Below are 21,801 nucleotides of genomic sequence, written 5' to 3'. Positions count from 1 at the left end.
ACTGGTTAGGGGGAGGGGCCGTGTGGTTTTGTTTTCTAGGGGGCCCCCTTTTGGAGGTTTTCTCCCAAATTTGCCCTAAACCAGGACAGTGCCTCTGCAGAGGAACCCCACTGGCTTCCAGTGCTCCCTCAGGAGCAAGTGAGAACCCCCGGGGTTTCTGCCAGGACTGAGACCAATGTTTTTCTGGAGCAGCTCTGGAGTATGTTGTGGGATTGTTTTTGCATTGCTTAGGGCTGGCCTGCACTGGACCAATCCCAAAACTGTTGAATGTTTCTGGATTGAATGGCCCCCTGCACTTGGTGTTGGCTGAGGAGCTCGCAGATGGGAGCAGAGAACCCTGTCCCTAACCCCTCCCTTTGGACAGCAGCCTGTTACAGTGTCTACAGGCTCATTGTGTTCTTCCTGTTATTCCCCAACCACATATGGAGCTGCAGGGCCGCCCACCAGAGCTCCCAGATGTGCTCATGTTTTACAAAACCATTGAGAAGCCCTGAGTCCCACAACCAAAAAACTCCACCTCTCAGAGCCACCAGAGAGTTACTTCTCCTGCTCCAGTGTCTCCTTTGATCCCTTATTCAACCCTGCAACCCTCACCCAGGTGGCCCCACCTCCGAGCCTTTTGTAAGAAGAGATAGATGAGAAAACCTCTATCCTTTGTCTGGGGAAGTGGAGGTCCCCGGCACTGCTGGGTGACTAATGCACTCTCTACCTCCTCTTTGTACTCATATTCCACTCTGCCCCCAGGGATTGTTTCCCCTGCTCCATGGTGGGGACAGGCTTTTCTGCCCAGCTGGGATGGGTGCCAGCATGCCCTGTCTTTTCTGGAAGTCTGTGCCTCTGCTTGGAGGGAGGCCATGTCTCCCTGAGTAACTGAGCTGAAGCCCATGTCCACACCAGCTGCAGGGGATGTAGAAATACAGACAAGAGCCTCCAGGTGCCTCAGGCATGCCACTGACCAGCATTCTCATCCAGCTTTACCTGAGATTAAGCTCTCTGTGTTTATGCAGCTATGGGGTGATCCAAGGACACCAGCACAGCAGGGAGTTTGGGCTCCTGAGAGATCTCTCCTGTGAGATCAGGCAGGTTAACCTGGTCCCTTGCTGCTGTGGCCCTATCATGGTGGTGACACAGGCTGTAATAATAACGAAAAATTGGCATTAAATTGTGGGGAACTTACTGCTGCCCCACAGCAAACCCTGCTCCTGCACCTGGTGGATTGTCTGGTTATTTCAGGTTTCAATGCCATTTTCATATCTGGTTATGCTGAGGGGATCTGTTCCTCCCACTATCAAAGCAGTTGCCTAAAAATTCACCGCGTGCCTCTGTCCCTGAGAATGGTCAAGGCAGGATGAATATATGGAGAGCAGTGCTGTGGACATCAACAGAAGTGACAGAGGTAAGACACTGGCAGGCAGGCAGATGGCAAGCAGGGTGGCAGGCAGACAGGAGACAGCGTGGCAGGTAGAAAGGCAGCAGAGTGGCAGTGTGGCAGGGCAACCCAGCTGTGCTGGGCTGGCTCCCCACACAGCTGCTTGTTCATTGAACCTGTTCATTTGGGCAGATTTTATGCTTTGCAGCCCAAGTCCTGAAGAGGTGACATCTGTTCTTGCCTTTATTTGATGGTGCCCAAAATCCACATCTCTGTTTCCTCAGACAAACAAGGCTGCTCTCACCTCCTGCCATTGGAGCAAGTTGCCTGCATCATCTTCCATGGCAAACCCTTCCCTGCCCCTCGCTTGCTTTTTCACACTGTGTGGAGTGCCTGGAGCTCAGGCACTGCCCACCTGGGGCAGCCACCTCAGTGCAGACACCTGCTCCTCCTCAGGGACATGGCTGGGTTCCCTGTCAGTGGCTGGGGCTGCCCACACACCATGGGTAGAAGCACTGCCACCCTCGGTGCCCTGCTCTCCAGCCTATGGTGCCTTGACAGGGCTACATGGGAAAGGAAAACTGACATGAGCGCCCCCACATCCGTCCCACCCCCCTTACTGGGGCAGCAGCTGGCAGTGCCTGACCCTGGCTGGGCTGAGCTCAGACAGCCGTGTTGGGGTGCTCCCCACCTGAACATACTGTCACAGGGTATTTGGGTATTTCTCTGGCTATACATGTGTTTGTCTGGCTGACATTCCCCTGGGAATGGGAGTATTTCCACACCAGCATGTCCAACCTTTTGGTGCCTTCCTGTTTGCACTGGAGGTTGAGTATCCTGGGACACCAGTGATTGTCCAGGGCTTGGCACAGGCTCCCTCAGACCTCAGACCTCAGCTCCTACCCCCTTGGGGCTGGAAAGAGGGCGGCAAAAGTGACTCCATGAAGAGGAGGAGCAGCCCACCCTGGGAAGGGAAGGGAAGGGATGTCAGCCCCCCCTTTCAAAGCCACCCATGGACAGCCTGGGAATAGGATGGCCAAGTCTGTGCAAGACCAAGGTATGGAGGACACTCACATCTCCCAGGATGGGTCCCACCACAGCAAGGACCACCTGACAGATAGGAACTTGCTCCAAAGTCCCCAAAACCAAAAGAAGGATGAGGTGCAAGGGGACCATCCCTACTCCTACAGGGTTCCTCCAACCCTGTTTCTGCTCCCCACCATTCAGAAAAGAGATTTTTTTGTTCCTTTTTAGTCTTTGAAGACCTCATTGCCTGTCCATCTAAAGGTGAAGCAGGAGGTTTGAGAGAGGGATTAAGTGAAATCCAGAAAAGATCTCTCTATGATAATCCCTGTTGCAGTTGCACTGTACAGGATGGCAGATGACTGCCTCAGAAGGTGAGATGGGCAGCATGAAGAGTCAATAATAGGCAGGTATTTTTCCCCTAGAAACTTGAGAAGAGTCAGCCTGGGAAGGCAGAAAGGCAGTGGAAATGATGCTGTGCTGAGCCTCAGGGACAGGACTGTGGTTTCCTGTGCCATAATCAGCAGCAAAAGCAAATTTTTTTCACATAAATTAATATATTAATGTATGGAATAGATTAACACGGATTTTCCAGAGTTAAGTGCTTAATGCATTGAAGTGAGGAGGTAAACCCCTGCAAACAGACTCACAGCAGTCCTACAGAGAAGCCCTGCTCCACAGTGATGGGCACTGCCAGAGTGAAGGTGGGGACAGCACTGGAGCTCATCCTTTGTGGGACTTTCAGCTGCAGAACCTGTGCAATGGAGTGGTGCATCAGGACTGGAGGCTCCTGCACCAAAAGCCCTGGGCAAAGGCTTAGCCCCATGAGCACCTCTGCACCCCAATACCACGGAGATGGGCAGGGAGCTCTGCAGAAGGTGCAATGGTGCATTGTGTGCTGTGCAGGGGTCAGCTGTGAGCGGCAGGAAAGCTCCTTGCTTCAAGAAAGTATTGAGGAATGAGGCAGGCGTGAGGAGTCTCAGCTCACACCCGCAGTGTGAGGTTGTGACCCGCAGCCTGCAACCCAGCTGCTCTAGGAGCTGTGATCTCCAGCCTTCTCTCCTTGTTTATTATTTTCTTCACTGTTGTATCCCACTGTGTAAGCAAGCTGCAAATGTCCTTCTCAGAGGAAGGAACCAAACCTCCTTTGGCTCACTGCTCCCTATGCAAATGCATCACATTATTCACTCGTGACCATATTGAAAACAGCCTGAATATACATCTGGGCTCCTCAGGGCTGTCACGAAGTTCTTGTGATGATTAAAAGCAGGAACACAACCACAGCTGTTAATCATTGTAGATGAGAGGTTCTTGGAGCTTTTCTGTGTCTCAGGATGTTCCCACATCCCAATGAACCCATCGAAGGGCTAAGCCCTAGGGAGGGAGCAGGATGGGGTTGAGCCTGGGGTCAAGGACCACGCCCGGAGGGGTAGATGGGGCTGATCCCATGGACACAGGCTGTGCCCAGGGAGGAGGGACAGGATTGGGCTGAGCCCTCTCGGTGACGGTGATGCTCGAGGGACAAAGCTGATTCTGGGGCTGGGGCGGTACCAGAGGGGCCGGGCTGGGGCTGATCCTGGGCAAAAGAACGGTGCCTGGGGGAGGCAGATCGGTCTGGTCCCGGGGCGGAGGGGGCAGGAAGATCTGAGTGCGGCTCCGGGGCAGCCGCAGGACTCGCAGCCCGGGCCGCCCCGCGCAGTGCCACGGAGCCCGGTGTCCCGCCCGGGTGGGCCGGGGCGGCGGTGACTCAGCCGGGAGAGGCGGGCGAGGAGGAGGCGGGGGAGGAGGAGCGGCAGGAGCCGCCGCCGCCGCTGCCGAGCCGCTCACCTGCCCGGCTCCGCCATGGCCCGCCGCCTGGCCGCCCTGCTCCTGCTCCTGGCCCTCGGCTGCCTACTGGGCATCCTCCTCCTCCTCCTCGGCTCTGGGGACGCACGGGGCCCGCCGGGCTTCAAGGTGAGCGGGGCGGCGCGGGGGGACTGGGCGCGGAGTGGCGGCGGGCACCGGGAGGTCCTGGGCTGCCGGGGGCTGGGGGAGCCGCCCTGGGCACATCGGTGTGCGGCATTCTCGGTGTGCGGGAATACTGGGGGGGGAGAGACACCGGCATCAGAGGATCCCCAGCGTCACGGGAGGCGCCAGGGCTGAGGGGTCCCTCATCTGCGGGGAGGGTCGCAGGGAGCAGCCCCCGCCGGGTGCGCAGGGACGGAGCTGCCCCAGTAGCGAGACCCGTTGCGTGGCATCTCCGCTGCGGCACCCGCCGGCTGCGGGACCTTCGGCCGTCCATCCGTTGTGCCTTAGGACGTGCGCTTTGGGAGGGGAATCTGTTGGACACACTGAAAGACAGCGGCCCCCCAGGTCAGAGCAGCCGAGTCAGCATCTGCTGCTGCTCTGCTTGGCCCAGGGCTTCCTTGAGCACCCCAGCATCTCCCCGGGCTCCACTGCATTGCCTGAGCCAGTGCTGCTGGGTGACAAATGCACTTTCCCTTGAATACAAGCTGTTTTTTAAAAATTTTTTGTCATAAATTTGGATGATGAAAGAGGTTCCTGAACAATTTCTTGTTGGCCAAGTACTCCCTTTGTAGGACAAGTCTTTTGTTTTAAAATAGTCCCAGGCTCTTGTCCTGAAAAATATTTAATCTAAAACCCCCTTTTTCTCATCCCAAGCAACTTACTTGGAAACTTTCTGAGCCAGTCTGCATGCCATATGTGCTGCTGCCTTCTCTCTGGGTTTGTCATATGTAATGAAGACAAGCAGGCTTAGACAAGATGACCCTTTTTGCTCTTAGTGTAACTACCAATTTTTAACTCCCTCTCTGTGACACCTTTCTTCTCCACCTGTTACCACATGCTGTGGCATCTTGGGCAGTGCCCTGCGCTGGTTTCAAAGTGGATTTTATCTTTTGGAACATGGAGGAATTAGATCGGTACGATCTAATATAAAATATGTAGCACTTGGATCAGCCTAGAAACCCTTTCTTCTTCCTGGTTCCAAGATAGACCTTTGGTTTTAAAGCAAATTAATTCCCAGAAACTTTTTTTCTTGTGCCTTTTTTGATGCTTTTTCTCCCTCTGAGTGCTAGCACCTTCTAGTCTGCAGGCACTGCTGTGGTTTGGGGCCAAGCATCCCTGAACACCTACTTGGGTCCTGACCCTGCTCTGCACAAGGCCTGGCCCAGGGACTCAGTGCAATGAGGTCCAGCATGGTGTGTGCTTTGGTGTCCAGCAGTGCCTGTTCCCATGAGGCTGGCACCAAGAAGGTGCTGAGGACTTGCTTTCACACAGAGCCCAGTGCTGTTTTGAGAATGCAGAACTTTGTGTCATTTTAACTCAGGCCAAAAGATGCCCACATGGTTTAGAGGTCGGTCCTGCCATGGGAGACCCTGGGCACATCTTCTGATGGCCTGGACAAGATTTGGTCCTTGCTGACTCAGTCCATGTTAGCTGCTGGATAGTGCTGTTCACTGATGAGCTACAGCTCCACATTTTCCCTTTCCAGCTCCTTTGCATGGAATATAGCCCTAACACCACCCTGGATTAGTTATCTTGCTGCTGAGGGACTGATCCTTCCCTCGTAGGTCTGCAGTGGAGGTCATGGCCTGACTGCCCTGAGCTGCTGCCTGCTCTTGACACCCCTTTTCTTTCTTCTTTTGGCAAATGTATCCCTGGCAATTTCTATGTCCTGTGGCTGCTGTGGCTACTGCAGCAGGAAGGAAACCTGTCACAACTCACTGCAAACCTGAGTGCTGCATGATCTCACCACCTTCTAGAAAGGCAGAATGGTGGGAGGCCAGGGATGAGCCCCTCATGAGACATGGGACAGCCTGGAGGGCCTGTGGGATGGGGGCTGGAGTCCTGGCATGGCCATGGAGCACACTGCCAGCCAGCAGCACATGGGACATTCTCAATGTCCCCATCTGCCTCCTCCCCTGGGCAGAGCCATACACTGACCAGGAGCCCCAAGCACTACTCATGGCCTTTGGGAACATGACAGTCTTCTGTGCCCCCTCTGCAGGGGCTTCAGGACTGAGCAGTCCTGACTGGGGCTGGCCTGAGTGATGTTGCATTGAGGAAGAGCCCTTGGGACCATGGGTAACTTAGGAGGCAGCAGAGATAGGGCTGGCACTGGAAAACTGTCCCAGTGTGGGGCCACAATGGCGACGCGTCTGTGTCGCCCCTGCCTGCAGCATCACCAGGGTCTGGTCAGAGGGTTCTGTTAGAAAAATCCCTGTGCCACCAGGAGATGCATGAGGCCCTGCCAAAGCCCTGGGTGCCAGTAGGTAAACATGCCGAGGCAGATGAGAGGGGTGATGGGCACCAGGTGCTGGTGTGGGAGTGCGCCAGGGCATCCCTGTGTCACCCCAGCCCTCATTTGCAGTGTACTTGTTAGCAGGCACAGGGCAGCTAAGCTGGCAGAGCTGAGGGCAGCACTTACACTGCAAATCACTATCAGGGTGGGCTTTTATCCTCCTTCCTGGGGCTTCCCACCTGTAGGGCCCCTGGAGCCCACCTGCCTATGTCCATGGCTCAGCTGTGACTCAGACCCACACAGCAGCGCACTCTGGGGAATGTGGTGGCTCTGATGCCCAAGCCCAGGTTCTAGGCAGGGACAGAAGCTAAGACAGGGACATGATCTGGGGCCAGGGGCTGACACCATTGCACTCCACTGTAAGGTGATCCCATTCATGATTTCTGTGTGAATGCTGCAGGCATGAGGTACCCTTGGGACTGGAGGAGACAACATTTCTTCATCACTGGGAACATACTAGGCTGCCCATGTCTGCCTTGGTGCCTTCATGCACTATGCACACGATTCTCACCCCTGCTTACCACTCCCAGGCAAGGATGTCTTCTCCACAGGGACAAGCTGGGTGCCAAATCCCGTGCCCTCAGGAGGGGCTGGCACGAAGCTGCAGTGACTCCTCTCCTGCTGGGGTGGCTGTGGGGTGAGCTGTGGCAGCAATTGGCCAGGCACTCTCTGCAAAGGCAGCACCATCGTGTTGCAGCACCTTACCTCAGCCAGGGCAAGCGCTGCTGTTGCCACTGCCTGTCGCTCGCGCGCTGGGGTCAGGGCAGGAACAGGCGAGAGGATCATAGCAAAGGCGAAGAAGCGCTTTATTCAAAAGAACTGCGCGGTTTTTATAGAGCGATATTATAGATTCTATTCTATTGGCTAACAAATAGAAACATCTTTCTCACGCACTGTCCTTGAGAGGAACGGAAAAACAAGGTGGAAAAACAAGGTAGAAAAACAGCACCTGCAAGTTGTTTATAGTCAACAGGTTATCACATCTTTCCAACTCCCTAAAATCTCTCACAAGCCGCTGTGAGAAACGCTTGCCGTTTCTCTCTCCCTGTCCCATGGCATCCACAACCGCCAAGGCTGGGGGACACACGGGATTCCCCTCACCCACCACTCCACACCTGGTGGCAATGGGCTGGGGGTCTAAGAGAAGATACCCCCACCCTGACCCACAGGTGTTGGCAGTAAAGGGCACTAGGATGTGCCTATATGCGCAGCCAGTTCTGCATCCTGCCCCAGCTGTCACCTCAACATGTCACCTCTGCATGGGGCTTGCTCTGGCTGTAGGCTCTGTGCTGCCTCTCATTGCCTGCACTTCCCTGGGCACGCAATGTGGTATGTGTGCCCACGCACACCTATGCACACACCCCTCCTAAATGCATGTGTGCACAGACATGTGCACCCATGTGCACACACATTGGCACACCTAAGTGCACGCATACCTCACCTGTGCACACCCACATGTAAGCACCCCCACATACCTGCATCCACACCTAAAGCTGCACACACCTTTGTATGCCCATGCACACACACACAAACATGCGCACTCCTGCAGCATGTAGACGACATGCACACGGATATGCGTGCACATGTGCATACACATTTGTGCATCTCTTTACATGTGCAACTCCACCCCAGGTATGTACCCCCATGAATACATCCTGGTACCAGCTCTCCATGGGGTGGGAAGTGAGGCACAGCCAAGTCAGCCCTGCTGAATGCAGGAAGAAACCCTGGGAACCAGCCTTCCCCCTGTCACAGGTGGTGGGTCTCCTCCTGCTCGCCCTAGAGCCAGCCATGTGTCCCTTCCTGCCATGGGGTGAATCTGGCGTCCCCGGCATCCCCCTCCCAGGCTGACCCCACTCCTGGTGGGTGGCACCAGGTATCCCTGGCACTGCAGGTCATCCTTATTGTTTCATACTACAGCATCTCTCAGCCCTTGCCACCATGTAGATATCCCTGTCTCCAGCCTTGTCCCTCTCTGTGGACTTCAGCCCCTCCATGGCATCTCTGGGCTGGAGACTATTCCTAGGGTCTTGGCTGTGCTCAGCCCCAAGTTTGGGGATGACCTACCCATGCTTTCCTGATGGGGACAGCCTTGTCACCCTGCTCCTGCTAGTGTCACTTCAAGTGATATCTGGGGTAATGCAGGGCCTTGTGAGCAAACCGGAGACATCTGCATGGTGACTACAGAGGGTGTGGGCACATGTGCCACTGAGGTGGACAGAGGGGGTCCCCTAGGGCTGGACCCTCCTCAGACTCTCCTGTGCTTGGTCGGTGACTGCTCACCTGGGGACACAGGGGTGACGGGATCCCAGGAAGGCAAGGCAAGGCAGAGGTTGCTCTGGCAAGAACAGACTGGGGTGCCACGTGCTGGGCAAAGAGAGTGTTGAGAGCTCTCTAAGCCTGCCCAGAGCACTCACGCCAGCACCCAGCCCAGGAGGCTGGGGAGAGGTGTTGGGGGAGTTGTCAGCCTCTTTCCTCCTCTCTCCAGTGTTTGTCAGGAGTTGAAGCTACTCCACTGCTCCAGCCTGGCCACAGAGGGGGATTCTCTGCTAGCTTGTAGCTTTTGGCCCAGGGCACGAGCAAATCACAAATCACTGGGCAAATCTGGGAGGGTCACCACGTGAGATGGTCCTCTGAGGGAGCAGGAGGTACCACTGGTGCAGGGCCCTGGGTTCATGGTGTAATTGAGGCTACCTATAAGTGGGGACCTCGGGTGTCCTTGACACTTCTGTTGCCTGAGCCGGTGAAAACCAGGTGATACGGACAGGGGTAGCGTGGGGCACCCATGGCAGGCAGGGCTGGGGTGGCTTCCAGGCAGGGAGAGGAACTGCCTACTCCAGCCCTTGGCTGTATTGAGTCTGGGTAGGGCAGGAGCAGACAGAGACTCATAGGAGGTTTAAGCCTTAGATGGCTTCAGCCCAGAGATGCTCAGTTGGGGTGGTTCTGTCTCCTGCCTTGCTTTCCCCCCATACTCACAGCCCTGAGGGGGCACAGTGGGGGCCAGTATGGGCAACCCTGAGACCATGGGCAGCAGGGGTCAGGCAGAGAGCTATGCCCAGGGGTGCTGCAGGCAGCATGTATGGTGTCCCCTCCCTGGGAGCTGGGTAACCTTGTTTGGCAGGAGGAGCAGGGTTATTTATAGCCAGAGAATAGCCAAGCCATACAAGGGCAGAAGGGATGAGGGGCCTGGCTGCCCTTCTTTGGCCAAGAGCATCCCAAGGAGCCATTTCAGGTGTCTCTCCCCATCACCAGTCCCAGGGACCGTCTAGCATGGCTCAGCAGGCAGCCAGGAGTGATGGTAGCCTGCAGTGCGGGAAGAGCCCCCTGAGCTGGACTCAACAGGGTCCCCTTACCCAAAAGCTAGAGTCCCTGTGCTGTTCCAAATAGCATTCCAGAATGGCCAGTATCCCACTCCCAGTAACATGCCAGGCAGTGCCCTCTTTAGGCAGGTGTGGGCCCAGCAGTGCCAGGCTGGGCTGAGCAAAGCCTACCTCTGCCAGATGATACTCCGGAGCTGCTGGGCACTGACAGGGTAGGAGTGTGGACGGGTTGTGCACTGAGCCCCAGTGCCTTCCCTTGGTAAGGGCTGGAGCACCCAGGGGACCTTCAGCCTCCAGGTCTGACCCACTGCCTTCCCCCTGCAGTATGGCATCGTGCTGGACGCTGGGTCCTCCCACACCGCCATGTTCATCTACAAGTGGCCTGCAGACAAGGAGAATGACACCGGGGTGGTCAGCGAGCACAGCATGTGTGATGTGGAGGGTAAGGGCTTGCCCTGGTCTGGGGCTGGTAACGGTGTCTGTTGCATCCCTGTGGCAGGGCAGCATGGTGTGAGTGCCCCTGCCATGCCCAGCTGCCTCCCTCTGTATTCACCAGTGTAGTGATATGTTCTAAAGGGTTCAGCCTTATTCCTAAAATGTCTCCCAACTCTCCCCAAGGCTTGCAGCTGTGCATGCTTTGGTTTATCTTTTCCTGGCAGGTACTGAACCACCAGGGAACAATCCAGCTCCCTGCCTAGCCCAGTGAGGAGCCAGGGTCGGTTTTTCAAACTCCACTTATCAACCTTTCCCAGACTGTCAGCCAGCAGAGGATGCAGCATGGGCAGAGAGATGTGGCTGTTCCCTGGATGGCTCCATGCCCACAGAAAACTGCCTTTTGGACAGCCTGGAAGGGGCAAAGCTGCTCACTAGGCATTTTCCCACTGAGCATCATCCCCCTCACCAGCAGGGAGCAATGCTTTTTCCTCTTCACAGGTCCTGGCATCTCCAGCTACAGCTCAAACCCTCTGGCGGCTGGGACAAGCCTGGAGCACTGCCTGAACCAGGCCCTGAGAGATGTGCCCAAGGAGAAGCATGCGGGCACCCCGCTTTACCTGGGCGCCACGGCTGGCATGCGTCTGCTCAAGTGAGTGCTCAGGGGGGCCCTGTTGTGCCACTCTGACATGCCAGCTTGCCACAAACAGCAGGGGTGGAGGTGGTGAAGGATGGCTGAAGTGTTGCCCTTTTGCTGGGCAAAGCTCTTGACCACCCACCTGCCCAGTGCTGTGTCCCCTGCAGAAGTGGTTCTGCCTTTTAGAGCAGGATATACTCTGCAGGGCACAGCCAGCACAGTCCTAGTGAGGGCTGGTGGAGGGGCCAGCACCAGGATAACCTACCCAGACTTTTTGGATGCTAGGAGGAAAATCCCTTGCACCCACTGCGAGCCTGATGGGACACAGTGAGAATAATAACCCCTCAAAAAGCACACAGGGGAGGAGTCGTGCTCCCCTCACTCAGCCCAGGCAGGATGGATTCCATTGTCCCAGCAGGGAGGAGCACACTTCATTCCTGCTACCTGCCTCCTCCAGCAGAGCCAAGGGGAATTAGCTAGTGTTTTTTGGGACATTCCTTATGAGTACCCAGGCAAGGGTTCACCTCTCTCCTGGGCCTTGCTATGGCAGTGCTGGCCCTCAAGGGCCGTTGGAACAGGAAGGGCTCTGCAGCACTGTGGCACAGGTCTGTCACTCCGCCCTCTCACCTGGCCCACAGCATTGCGGACCCACAGGCGTCGGACACTGTCCTCAGAGTTGTAGCAGCCACACTGAAGACATACCCTTTTGATTTCCGGGGAGCAAAGATCCTGTCAGGGGAAGAGGAAGGGGTCTTTGGCTGGGTCACTGCAAACTACCTCCTGGAGAACTTCATCAAGGTGAGTAGAGGATAGTGACATCCAGTGGGATGGCTGTGGTGGCTGCACAGCTCCTCATATGCTTATGCCTGCTCTTATCCTCCTTGGTTCAGCGAGGATGGCTCGGAGAATGGATCCAGCCTCAGAAGAAGACCATGGGGGCCATGGACTTTGGAGGTGCTTCCACACAGATCACCTTTGAAACCAGGGACACAATTGAAAACCCCAGAAATGAGGTGATGCTGAAGTTGTATGGCCAGGCATACAAAGTGTACACGCACAGCTTCCTCTGCTATGGGAGGGACCAGGTCCTCAAGAGGCTGCTCTCCAAGTTCGTCCAGGTACAGTGTGTGCTTGATGTGGATGCTGGCTGTCATGACCCCAAGGCTGCCCTCTCACCTCAGTGTTTACACTGTCCCCTCAGCCCTGGACCAGCTGCACACCTTTACCAGCCAACTTGGGTTTGCCCCCAACCCTTTCCTGTGTTCCCAGGGCTATCTCCCACAATCTCCATTAGATGATGCAGCTCTTGGCTAGAGCCAAGACACCCCAAGCCATTTTGAGACACTTTTGTCAACTGCTTTGTGTCTGGCTGCTCAAGCTCTGGGGATGCTGTGCTGTGCACAGCTCATGCACCCCATGCGTCCCTCCTCTGGCAGGCTGAGAGCTACCAAGAAACTGTCTCCCATCCCTGCTGGCCTGTGGGCTACAACAAGAGCCTGTTGCTGAGCAGCATCTATGACAGCCCCTGCACGGAGAAGGAGAGGCCAAGCCTTGCCCTCAACACCACTGTTACCTTGGTCGGCACTGGGAATGGGAACCTCTGCACTCTGCATGTCGGCAAGCTCTTTGACTTCACCAATTGCTCCTTCTCTCACTGCTCCTTTGATGGTGTTTTCCAGCCGAAGGTTTCAGGAAACTTCATTGTAAGTCCCATAAGAGGAGGGTGGTGACTTGGCTGCTGGCTGGGCAGCTCTCCAGCATCATGTGGCAGCAAATTCAGACCCCCAGCTCTGCAACAGCAGTTGTTAGTGCCCACCATATTGGCCAGAGTGTCTGCTCATGATCAGAGTTTACTCCGAGCCTGTCTCACAGCTGCTCCTTTCCCTCCATCAGGCCTTCTCTGCCTTCTTCTACACGGTGGATTTCATACAGACTGTGATGGGAAGACCCGTGCACATGCCCAGCGACCTGAAGGATGCTGCAGAGACCATCTGTACCACCAGCTGGAGTGAGGTGGGCTCCCTGGGCATCATGGGAAGGAGGGGGCTGCTTCATGTGGGGTATCACCCAGGCTTTGAGAGAAGCCCTTGGAGGTCACTGGGTTTCCTGGCACCAATGGAGTAGGGGGAAGGCAATTGATGGCTCCTACATGGGACTGGGAGAGGGCTCAGGTAGGTAGGGGTAGCCTTGGCCTCACAGATGCAACCACCCTGAGCTTCAGGCCACAGACACAAGCCTGGTCATTGCTGGCTTGACCTCTCTTCTCTTTCCCTCTGTGCATCCCACCCAGCTGCTCCTGAAAGCCCCAAAGCTGGAGAAAAGGCTGCCAGATTACTGCGCTGTCAGCACATTTGTGTATTTGCTCACCACCAAAGGCTACAACTTCAACAACCACTCCTTCCCCAACATTGCCTTCCAGAAGAAGGTGGGTAGCACCAAAATACATCCCTATCCCATGGTATCTCTTTGGAGTTAGGCCAAAGAACCCTGCAGGAGAGATGATCCCACACAGATAAAGAGTGAAGCAGAATCAAGGAAGATCTCAGTGAACAAGGGCAGGATGGAACTCTCAGTTTTTGGAGCGATCTCCTAAAGGATGGAAACAAATGAGCTGAGCTGGCTGTTGGGGTGGTCATCGGATCAGGTCCTTCAGCCCTTCCTTGGCCCTCAAGACACCAGCCATCCCAAACAATGCTTTGCTGAGGCTTTTTGGGAAGTTACCTCAGGGCAGGAGGTACTTTTGTCTGCACACGCTATGGGATGTGTAAGGAGATGAGGACTGGCCTGAGCATATAAGGTTTTACTCCCAGGAGATGAGCCCAGTTCAGCACAAGAGGGACACTGCTCTGTCCCTGGGCTGGCTGGACCTGTGGGCAAGCAGAGGCTCAAGGGGGCTGTGGCTTCCCCCACACTCTTCTCCCTTGGGCTGACACTGAAGCTGTCCCAGAAAGGTCTGGAGCACAAGTCTTATGAGGAGCAGCTGAGAGAGCTGAGGAACTCAGCCTGGAGAAAAGGAAGCTCAGGGGGGACCTTCTCACTCTCTATAACACCCTGACAGGAGGTTGTAGGCAGGCGGGGGTTGGTCTCTTCTCACAGGTAACATGTCACAGGACAAGGAAATGGTCTCAAATTTTGCCAGGGGAAGTTTCAGTTATATTTTAGGAAAAATTACTTCATGGAAAGTGTGGTCAGGCATTGGAACAGGCTGCCCACGGATGGGGTAGTTACCATCCCTGGAGAGATTTAGAACATTTGCAGATGTGGCACTTGGGGGACATGGTTTAGTGGTGGCCTTGGCAGTGCTGGTGTTACTGGTTGGACTCCATGATCTTAGTTGTCTTTTCCATCTTCAGTGATTACACAATTCCATGGTCTCCTGAGGCCCATACAGCTGGGCTGGCTGGATGGTGACCATGCCATGGTGTTTCCACAGGCAGGAGAAACCTCCATTGGCTGGGCCCTGGGCTACATGCTGAACCTCACCAACATGATCCCGGCAGAGAACCCCTCCTCCCACAAAAGCATGCTGTACAATTACTGGGTCATCCTCATCCTGCTCTTTGTGGTCACCACCCTGACATCCCTGGTGACTGCCATCTGCCTGCTCCGGCACAGCAAGTCCAGCATAATCTGATGGCAGGGACAGGGTGGGCCATATCTGCAGGACCAGCACCATCCTACCTGCTGGAGGCTCCATGCTCTGAATGCTTGGGATGTGGCAAGTGCTCAATGTCCTCCTCCAAAACCTGACACCATCCCAGAAGAATAGCTGTGTCCTTTTGCCTTCCCTTTGCCCTCAAGCTGCAGGAAAGGAAGGACAGAAGAGGATCACTGGCCCTGTGGGAGAAGGGCTTAAATGTTTCCCTGCACTACTCAGGGATGGACCCCAGAGCAGGCTTGGAAATGGGACATTCAGAGCTAGGGCATCTTTCTGCCACCAGAGCTGAGCTGAACTGAGCCAATGAGCCCAAGCAACAACAGGATTAATTTTCATGTGTATGAGTATGAATGGGGAACATTACTTACACTAGTCCTTACAGCCAACCTCACTAGCCTGTCCCTGGAGCATCAGCCCTGCCTCCTTGGGGAGCTCTAGGCATCACCTGAAGCTCACGTTGTCTTTCTGTCTGATGTACAAACCCCAGTGACCTTCCTGAAGGTAAGGTCTTTTCCTTGGCCATTTGCCTCAGCTTTGGGTAAGGACTTAGCAACAACCACATGTGGGAAGATGGCAGCTTCCAGGTCCCCCTTCAACAACCAGACATGATGCCTTCACTACCCCCATGGTTCCTATGCCAGACTTGTTTTTGCCACATCCAGAGACTCCTGCACACCCCAGTTCCTGCAGCTCTGTGGTGCACGGCCATGCTGGCACAGAGGCAACAGGCTCCCACACTGTGGGGCTTTGCTCTGCACTGGTATTTGAACCTGGCATCACCCCACACCAGGCAGCTAGGAGGATGAACCTTCATTTCCATTTGAGTAAGAACAGGGATGTACAAGAAGGTGAAGAAGGTTTGGTTTTGCTTGATTTTTTTTAATAATCTCAAATAAACATTTGTAACCACTACTATGGCTCAGTGGCTTGTGATCAGCAACAGGCAGTTCAGCCTGGCTGTCCGATGGGGGCAGAACCCCTCAGCCACATCCACAGGTCAGGCTCTGCCCAAAGGTCTCAGCCCTTGCAGCCTGTCCAGTGCTGAGACACCATCACAGCTCTGTGCGCTCTACCAGCCTGGAGACGACCTCAAATAGACGAAGGTGGGCTGGAAACCTCACGCCAGACCCAGGCCCACCTGGAGGTGGAGGAGCTCCAGCCAGCCACAGTCACCAAGCTTGTGCTTCCCCAGTGCTGGAGGTAGAGTCACCCCAAAGCCAGGAGCAGGCAGCTCAAGCTGTCTCTCACTGCCACAGCCCCCAGCAAAACAACCTGCCAGTAGCCTCCACTGCCAGGGCCTAGCTCTGGTGCTCAAGGGCAGCAGCAAAGCAGCTCACATTTGCTGCTGCAGTCACTGGCAGCTCAGACACCAGGACACACATCACAGTGCTCAGCAGCTGCATGGGACTGGTCCAAGCTCTCCAATCCTTTGGGAAGTCTCCCCCTGCCCTGCACATTCCACAAACACTAGAGAGGAGTGGCTGCAGGGAGCTGCAGTTTCTCACTGCCCTCTTTGCTCCTGCTGGCAGCACCAACTCTGCTCCATGGGTTTGCTTGCTCCCCAACACCCTTTCCTGCTCCAGCTGAACTCCTGGAATACTATGCTTGACTTAACATACCTGCTCCCTGCAGCACTTTGCTTTCAGCTCTTCAAATGGCTGCTCCCCATCTCTCTGCACAGGGCAAGCCCAATTCCAGTTCAGAGGATGCTGTGAACCTCCAAGCCCAGCTTCCTCCCCAAGCTCATCTCCTCAGCACAGGAACTCCCTCCTGTGGTGACGTTCAGGGCCTGTCTATGTACCTCACACGGTTCCTGAAGCTGAAACACTACTCTAAGAACCTGGGCAGCTCCCTGAAATCAGGCTGGGTTTCCTCTTCTAAGAAATTCAGCTGCAGGTGAATCAGAGCTGGACGTCCACTAAAAGCAGACAATTGACCTAGTCAAAACTTGGAGTCTGACATGGAAAAACCCCACATGCCCCACTGTGTGCATGGGATTACTTTGCCAAGTAGTTATGGATCTGGATGGGCAATCTGAGACTAGCCAATGACAGCTGAGCACTGCAGAGAGGGGCCCTGGGCACATGGTCAGCTCTGTTGCAGGGGAAGGGGACACCCCAGAGGCCACCCAGCTGTGGGACTCAGCTCAGGCCTGTTCAGGTAGATATGACAAGCCTTGCTGCTGTGGTGGAAGGGACATGGGGACTGGCTGGGCTCAGGAAACACAGGTGACACAACAACAGCTCTACCCTCACGACTTAGCCCAGACCTATCTGCACCTGTGTCACCGACATGTTTTATGAAAAATCCTTTCCTTAAGATTTTTCCCTCCTGAGAAGCTGAGAGGCCTCAGGAACAAACTGTAAACAATTCTTATCTGCTGCTGTGGAATGCAACAGGGGGAATCTGTGATTGGTCTCATCTGGTTGTTTTTAATGAAGGGGCAATCACAGATCACCTATGCAGACTGTCTCTGTCAGAGACAAGCCTTTGTTATTCATTCCTTTTCTATTCTTAGCTTAGCCTTCTGATGAAATCCTTGCTTCTGTTCTTTTAGTATAGTTTTAATATAGTATCTATCATAAAATAATAAATCAAGCTTTCTGATACATGGAGTCAACTTTCTCGTCTCTTCCCTCATCCTGGGACCCTTGTGGACAATACTACACACCTGCAGTCTCAGAGCAATCCAAGTACTGACTGTAACTGCCATCACCACAGAGGGACCAGAGCTCTCTGCTCCAACATTCACTGCAGAGGTTGCCTCAGGTTGACATTCACCACCTGCTCTGCCCTTCACCTCAACCACGACAAGTGCATTCAGCTCTCAACTTTTATTGTACCTCCAGTGCAATGTGCAGAGGCCATGGGGCAGGCAGCAATCCCTGAGGTGCCTCCACCACACTTGCTCTGGCAGGATCAAGTCCTCTGCGCTTTCCAGAAGTGTCAGCAAGCCCACCACCCTCATGGACAGCATGGGCAGCATCAGGTTGGGCAGACAGGAAGGGGTGAAGTGGGACATGGACACGGCAGGCTATGCTCTGCTGGCTAGTCCACCACGTCACCATACCTGTTCCTCCTCACCAGTGTAGCAGCGCCATCCCTGTCTTCTGCATTAAGGAGGTTTTCTGCAACAAGAAAGTACAAGTTCCCTGGACCTCCAACTACACTGGTAGGTTTGCCAGGCATGGACAAAGAACCACAGAGCCTTGGTGAAGCACGTAAAGCCTCTTCAAGTTGGCCTAGATTTGGGAGCTCAAGGTATGTATGGGAGAAGGAAGCGAGCAGCAACGAGAATTGTCCAGCAGCGGCTGTCTTGATGCCCCTCCAATTCTGCCCACCCTACCAGGCAGCAAATCCCTCCACACCTCAATTGCTCTCTCTATCCCTTACCTTCTCCTTCCTCTTCCAGCAAAAAAGCCTTTTGTGCTGGCTTTTGTGAATACCGAAAGCAGGCAGGGCAGAAGACAGCAGCAAGTGTACCCAGCCCACACCACCACCCCTGCTCAGGAACCCACTGTGCCGGGTGCACAGAGGGACAGGGGAGGCATGAAATTAGGTAAGGACTCCACCCACCATTGGTGCTCCTGCTCCCACCCCTTGGCTGCAGGGTGCCAGTGTGGGACTTATAATGAGATTTTTGGCAATGACATGGTCACCAGCTAAATTACAAGACAGCAAAGTAATTATTGCAGCAGGGAAGAAGCAGGCACAACAAGCTCAGGCAAAGCTATAGGAAGATATGACTGTACCTGTGGGCTGAGACACCCCAGCAGTCATGGAGAGCTCTTGTGGGGACTTGCCTGTCTCCAGATAAATCCAGAAGTTGGAGCATTTCTGCGTCTCGGCTCTGGTTACCACGTAGCTTCCGAGGGACCCTATAGCTGGGGCGGCCGAGGTGCTCCTGGGAGTGCCAGCAGCACCACGGTGGGGACAGCACCTGCTGCCCCGAACCCTCCTGAGCCCTGGGGACCGCGGCACAGGGAGGTGCCTGGAGCCAGAGTCGAGCCCCCATAAGTGGCAAACAGCCCTCTGTTCCGTTCGAGCTGGGCACTTACCCGCAGCCAACAGCAGGCTCCACTGCAGGCTGTATGGCAGCTTCTGCCGCGCCATCTTCTGCACCGCGAAGGCGGCCCCGCTGCCTGCCGAGACCGAGGCCGCGGTTACCGGACACGGCCGGGACGTCCCCGCTGCCCCCGGGGAGCGGCCAAGGACAGCCCGGGGGATGCCGGGGTGGCGGGACCGGCCCGTACCTGCCAAGAAGGTGCCGATGCCCTTCATGAAGGCGTGAGACTGGCAAGCCGCGTACTGCTGCAGCGCCTGCGAGGAGGCGTCAGTGCGAGGGCCGGAGGCCCACCCGACCCCCTCAGTCCCGGGCCCCCCCGCACCCCCAGGCCCCCCAGCATGTCCCCCGCGGGGCGCACCGGGTGCTTGGCGGCCACATCATCCTCCACCCGCCGCACGCCCAGATTCACCATGGCGAGCATGCCGGGCCCGGCCCGGGACAGGACCCGCCCCTTCCGTCGCGGCCATGGCGGAACCGGCGGGGCCATTTCATGTGCTCCGAAGCGGGACAGGTCGGTTCCTCTGCTACTGCGGACCCGACGGCGTCGTCTAGTGAGAGTGGGGCGGGAGAAGGAGCAGGTGGGGGACGGGCGGGGGTTGAGCAGCCCCGACCGAGCTGCTTCCTCCCGCAGTGTGACCGACGCGATGGAGGTCTGGGCCGGGGAGCTCGGTGGCTGCCCGGCGCTCGGCTCTGTATGTACCGGGGGGGGACAGGGGGAGGCGGGAGAGCCCGCGGCTGAGACCGGCGTGCTGGCGGGGCAGGGATGGATCTGGACCCAAGCTAGGCCGTGTTGGACGCGCTCTCCTTCTTCTCTCCCTCTGCAGCGGTGCCCGCCGGCGGAGCACGGCGCGATGCTCAGGTGGGTGCCGCCGCCCTGGGACTTCCCTCGCTCCGGGCACCCTTTCGCCCCGGGCTCCGCCCACCCTAGGCCCCACCTCGCCCGGGGCCCCCCTCTCTCCTGCGTCCCTTACCCCGGCTCCCCGCAGGGCCGCTCTGGGTCACGGGGCCGCCGCGCTGAGCTTGGGCCCGGCTCCGGCCGCGCTGCGGCTGCCGGAGGAGCCGCAGTGCCCGGCGGTGGCTCTCGCCCAGCTGCCCACCGCCGAGGCGCGCAGCCAGCTGCAGGCGCTGGTCTTCGGCATGGCCGGCCGCATCGAGAGCCTGGAGAAGCGTCTGGAAGGTCCGTGATGGGTTTAGAAGAGGGGAGGGCTAGCAGCTCCTGCCACCTTCATGGGATCGTCGCCCCCACCTAAAGTGCATTAGGTGCCCCAGTTCAGCCGCAGCAGGAGAGGGCTTCACCCCAGGTGGTTTCTTCTCCGGTCCCAATAGACCGGCAGAAGAGCTGCTGCCCATCACTTCCCTGTTTGGGCCGGCCCGTTCTCGAAGCTGGCCAGGGTCTGCACCAGACCTCCACAGGCAGAAGAGACCCTGACTGGGCCGGGAGGACACAGTCGAATATCTCTGTGTGGAAATACAGCCCTTGTCCTCATGGCCAGCATCACACTAGCATCCTGATGTCAGAGTCGCCTTACAGATATCTTTGTCTGAGGGGTCTGGAAAGATTTTGGAGCAGCAGCAGTCTGGATGGAAGTGCTGAGAGGAGAATGGGGCTCAGTTTGGCTGTGGAGGGAGCTCACTGGGGAGGCTTGAAGTGCTGCATGCGGAACTGGGGGGCATTGTCACAAGCTTCAGCTCTGGCTCCTGTCGCAGTAGCAGTGGAGACGTTAGCATCTTCCTGCAGCCCTGAGAAGAGCACTGCCCAGAGCCAGCACTTCCTGCCAGGTAGGCACTGCCAGGGGCACCTGTCCTGCTCCTGCAATATTTTGTCTTCTCCCTCCTGGAGGCTGCTGGTCCTGTATGCATGGGCTGTCCAGGACACTCTGAGTGCCCTCAGCTGTGGCTGCTGGCAGCCACCTGTTGTCCTGGTGCTCTTCCAGGCAGAGCAGGGGCAGGGCTCTCAGGGTGTCTGGGATGCTCAGGTCAAAGGCTGGGCATTGCCAGCCTCAGAAGGAGGGCAGCCTTTCCCGTGCTTCCAGACTGGAGGCTGTGGTATATCCGTGGCTCCTTTTGGGAGAGGAGGCCAAGTCTGGCCCTTTCTTGCCCTCTGTGGCTGCTGGTCCTGCCAGGCTTGACTCCCGGAGGCTTCCCCTGGCCATGGAGGGACTGGCAGGGCTGCCAGAACTCCTGGGTAACCTGGAATCTGTGTCCTGCCTGTTCCTGACCGAGGCAGACCCCAGCCCCAGGAAGAGTAAGGCTTCTGGCTCAGCTTTGCCAGGCAAAAGGAAGGTACCGGGGGAGTCTCTCATTAACCCTGGTTTCAAAAGGTCAGTGCTGGGCGTGGATGCTGCTCGCTGGGCACCCTGTGGGCTCTGCTCCAAAGTTATGTGGCAGCAGGGCTTGGGGTTCATGACTTTGATGTTTCCTCCATCTCCTTCCAGCAAGAAGGCACCATCTGGAGTGAATTTTGAGGACTCCTGATGACAGCCCTATGCATCCCTATGTCTGAGTGAGGAGGTGTCCCTGTTGTTCCAGACCTGCTGAGCTCCTCGACCCAGGAAGACAACAGAGGCAGCAGTACCTGGCAGCCACCCCTCAGCTTTCCCCTTTGGGGGGAACAGATGGAGCAGAGGGGACACCAGCATGGTGCGTTTTTCCCCTGCAGCTCTTCCTGGTGGCAGGGACCAGCTCCTGACCTCACTTACCTTGAACTGGTGGAGTTTGGATGGAGCTTTGATACCGTGGAATGGGAAGATCACCTGTGCTTTTCTTCTTGCCAGTAAAGGTGTTTTTAGCTAGCTGCTCTCTTTGGCTGCGTCTGTCCATTCTGCCTCTCCCTTTCTCATGAAGCCTTGGGCTTGTTTCAGCTGAACCCAGATGTCTGGGCCTCAGAGAAGTTCCCTTCCCTGCCAGCTTTTTGCAAGTGGGCTGACAGGTGTGTGGTTAAAACCTGGCCAACCCCTCTGGAGAGCTAGGACGGTGGGCTCTGCCTTGCTGGG

The 21,801-nt window shown here is 56.2% G+C and overlaps 3 protein-coding genes across 8 annotated transcripts; 2 read left to right on the top strand and 1 right to left on the bottom strand.

Moving 5' to 3' along the window:
* Nucleotides 1–1,295: 1,295 nt before the first annotated feature.
* ENTPD2 (ectonucleoside triphosphate diphosphohydrolase 2) lies at nucleotides 1,296–15,654 on the top strand. Of its 3 annotated transcripts, none has more exons than XM_059865281.1 (9): nucleotides 1,296–1,396; nucleotides 10,340–10,457; nucleotides 10,949–11,099; nucleotides 11,723–11,882; nucleotides 11,975–12,202; nucleotides 12,521–12,787; nucleotides 12,978–13,097; nucleotides 13,375–13,509; nucleotides 14,518–15,654. In XM_059865281.1, the coding sequence occupies exons 1-9, from the start codon at nucleotides 1,349–1,351 to the stop codon at nucleotides 14,716–14,718; spliced, it is 1,428 nt and encodes a 475-aa protein (XP_059721264.1). In that variant the 5' UTR covers nucleotides 1,296–1,348; the 3' UTR covers nucleotides 14,719–15,654. The 3 variants fall into 3 exon arrangements, with proteins under 3 accessions (XP_059721264.1, XP_059721265.1, XP_059721263.1); XM_059865280.1 differs by lacking the exon at nucleotides 1,296–1,396 and adding an exon at nucleotides 3,992–4,345; XM_059865282.1 differs by lacking the exons at nucleotides 1,296–1,396; nucleotides 12,521–12,787 and adding an exon at nucleotides 3,990–4,345.
* TMEM141 (transmembrane protein 141) lies at nucleotides 13,425–19,300 on the bottom strand. Of its 3 annotated transcripts, none has more exons than XM_059865285.1 (7): nucleotides 19,167–19,300; nucleotides 18,996–19,062; nucleotides 18,801–18,884; nucleotides 18,495–18,626; nucleotides 17,813–17,870; nucleotides 14,766–14,885; nucleotides 13,425–13,673 (listed from the first exon to the last, which is right to left on the bottom strand). In XM_059865285.1, the coding sequence occupies exons 1-7, from the start codon at nucleotides 19,293–19,295 to the stop codon at nucleotides 13,469–13,471; spliced, it is 795 nt and encodes a 264-aa protein (XP_059721268.1). In that variant the 5' UTR covers nucleotides 19,296–19,300; the 3' UTR covers nucleotides 13,425–13,468. The 3 variants fall into 3 exon arrangements, with proteins under 3 accessions (XP_059721268.1, XP_059721269.1, XP_059721270.1); XM_059865286.1 differs by lacking the exon at nucleotides 13,425–13,673 and adding an exon at nucleotides 14,215–14,549; XM_059865287.1 differs by lacking the exon at nucleotides 13,425–13,673 and having other exon boundaries at nucleotides 14,215–14,885.
* On the top strand, nucleotides 19,271–21,600 carry PAXX (PAXX non-homologous end joining factor). 2 transcript variants are annotated; one of them, XM_059865292.1, is made up of 7 exons: nucleotides 19,271–19,359; nucleotides 19,440–19,500; nucleotides 19,633–19,667; nucleotides 19,795–19,985; nucleotides 20,519–20,587; nucleotides 21,036–21,129; nucleotides 21,244–21,481. In XM_059865292.1, the coding sequence occupies exons 1-7, from the start codon at nucleotides 19,274–19,276 to the stop codon at nucleotides 21,281–21,283; spliced, it is 576 nt and encodes a 191-aa protein (XP_059721275.1). In that variant the 5' UTR covers nucleotides 19,271–19,273; the 3' UTR covers nucleotides 21,284–21,481. The 2 variants fall into 2 exon arrangements, with proteins under 2 accessions (XP_059721275.1, XP_059721274.1); XM_059865291.1 differs by lacking the exon at nucleotides 21,036–21,129 and having other exon boundaries at nucleotides 20,516–20,587; nucleotides 21,338–21,600.
* Nucleotides 21,601–21,801: the final 201 nt, after the last annotated feature.

This window comes from Haemorhous mexicanus, chromosome 21 (genome assembly GCF_027477595.1).
Source record: "Haemorhous mexicanus isolate bHaeMex1 chromosome 21, bHaeMex1.pri, whole genome shotgun sequence".
In the NCBI taxonomy this organism is placed as follows: domain Eukaryota; kingdom Metazoa; phylum Chordata; class Aves; order Passeriformes; family Fringillidae; genus Haemorhous; species Haemorhous mexicanus.
This window is presented reverse-complemented; position numbering and strand designations above follow the sequence as displayed.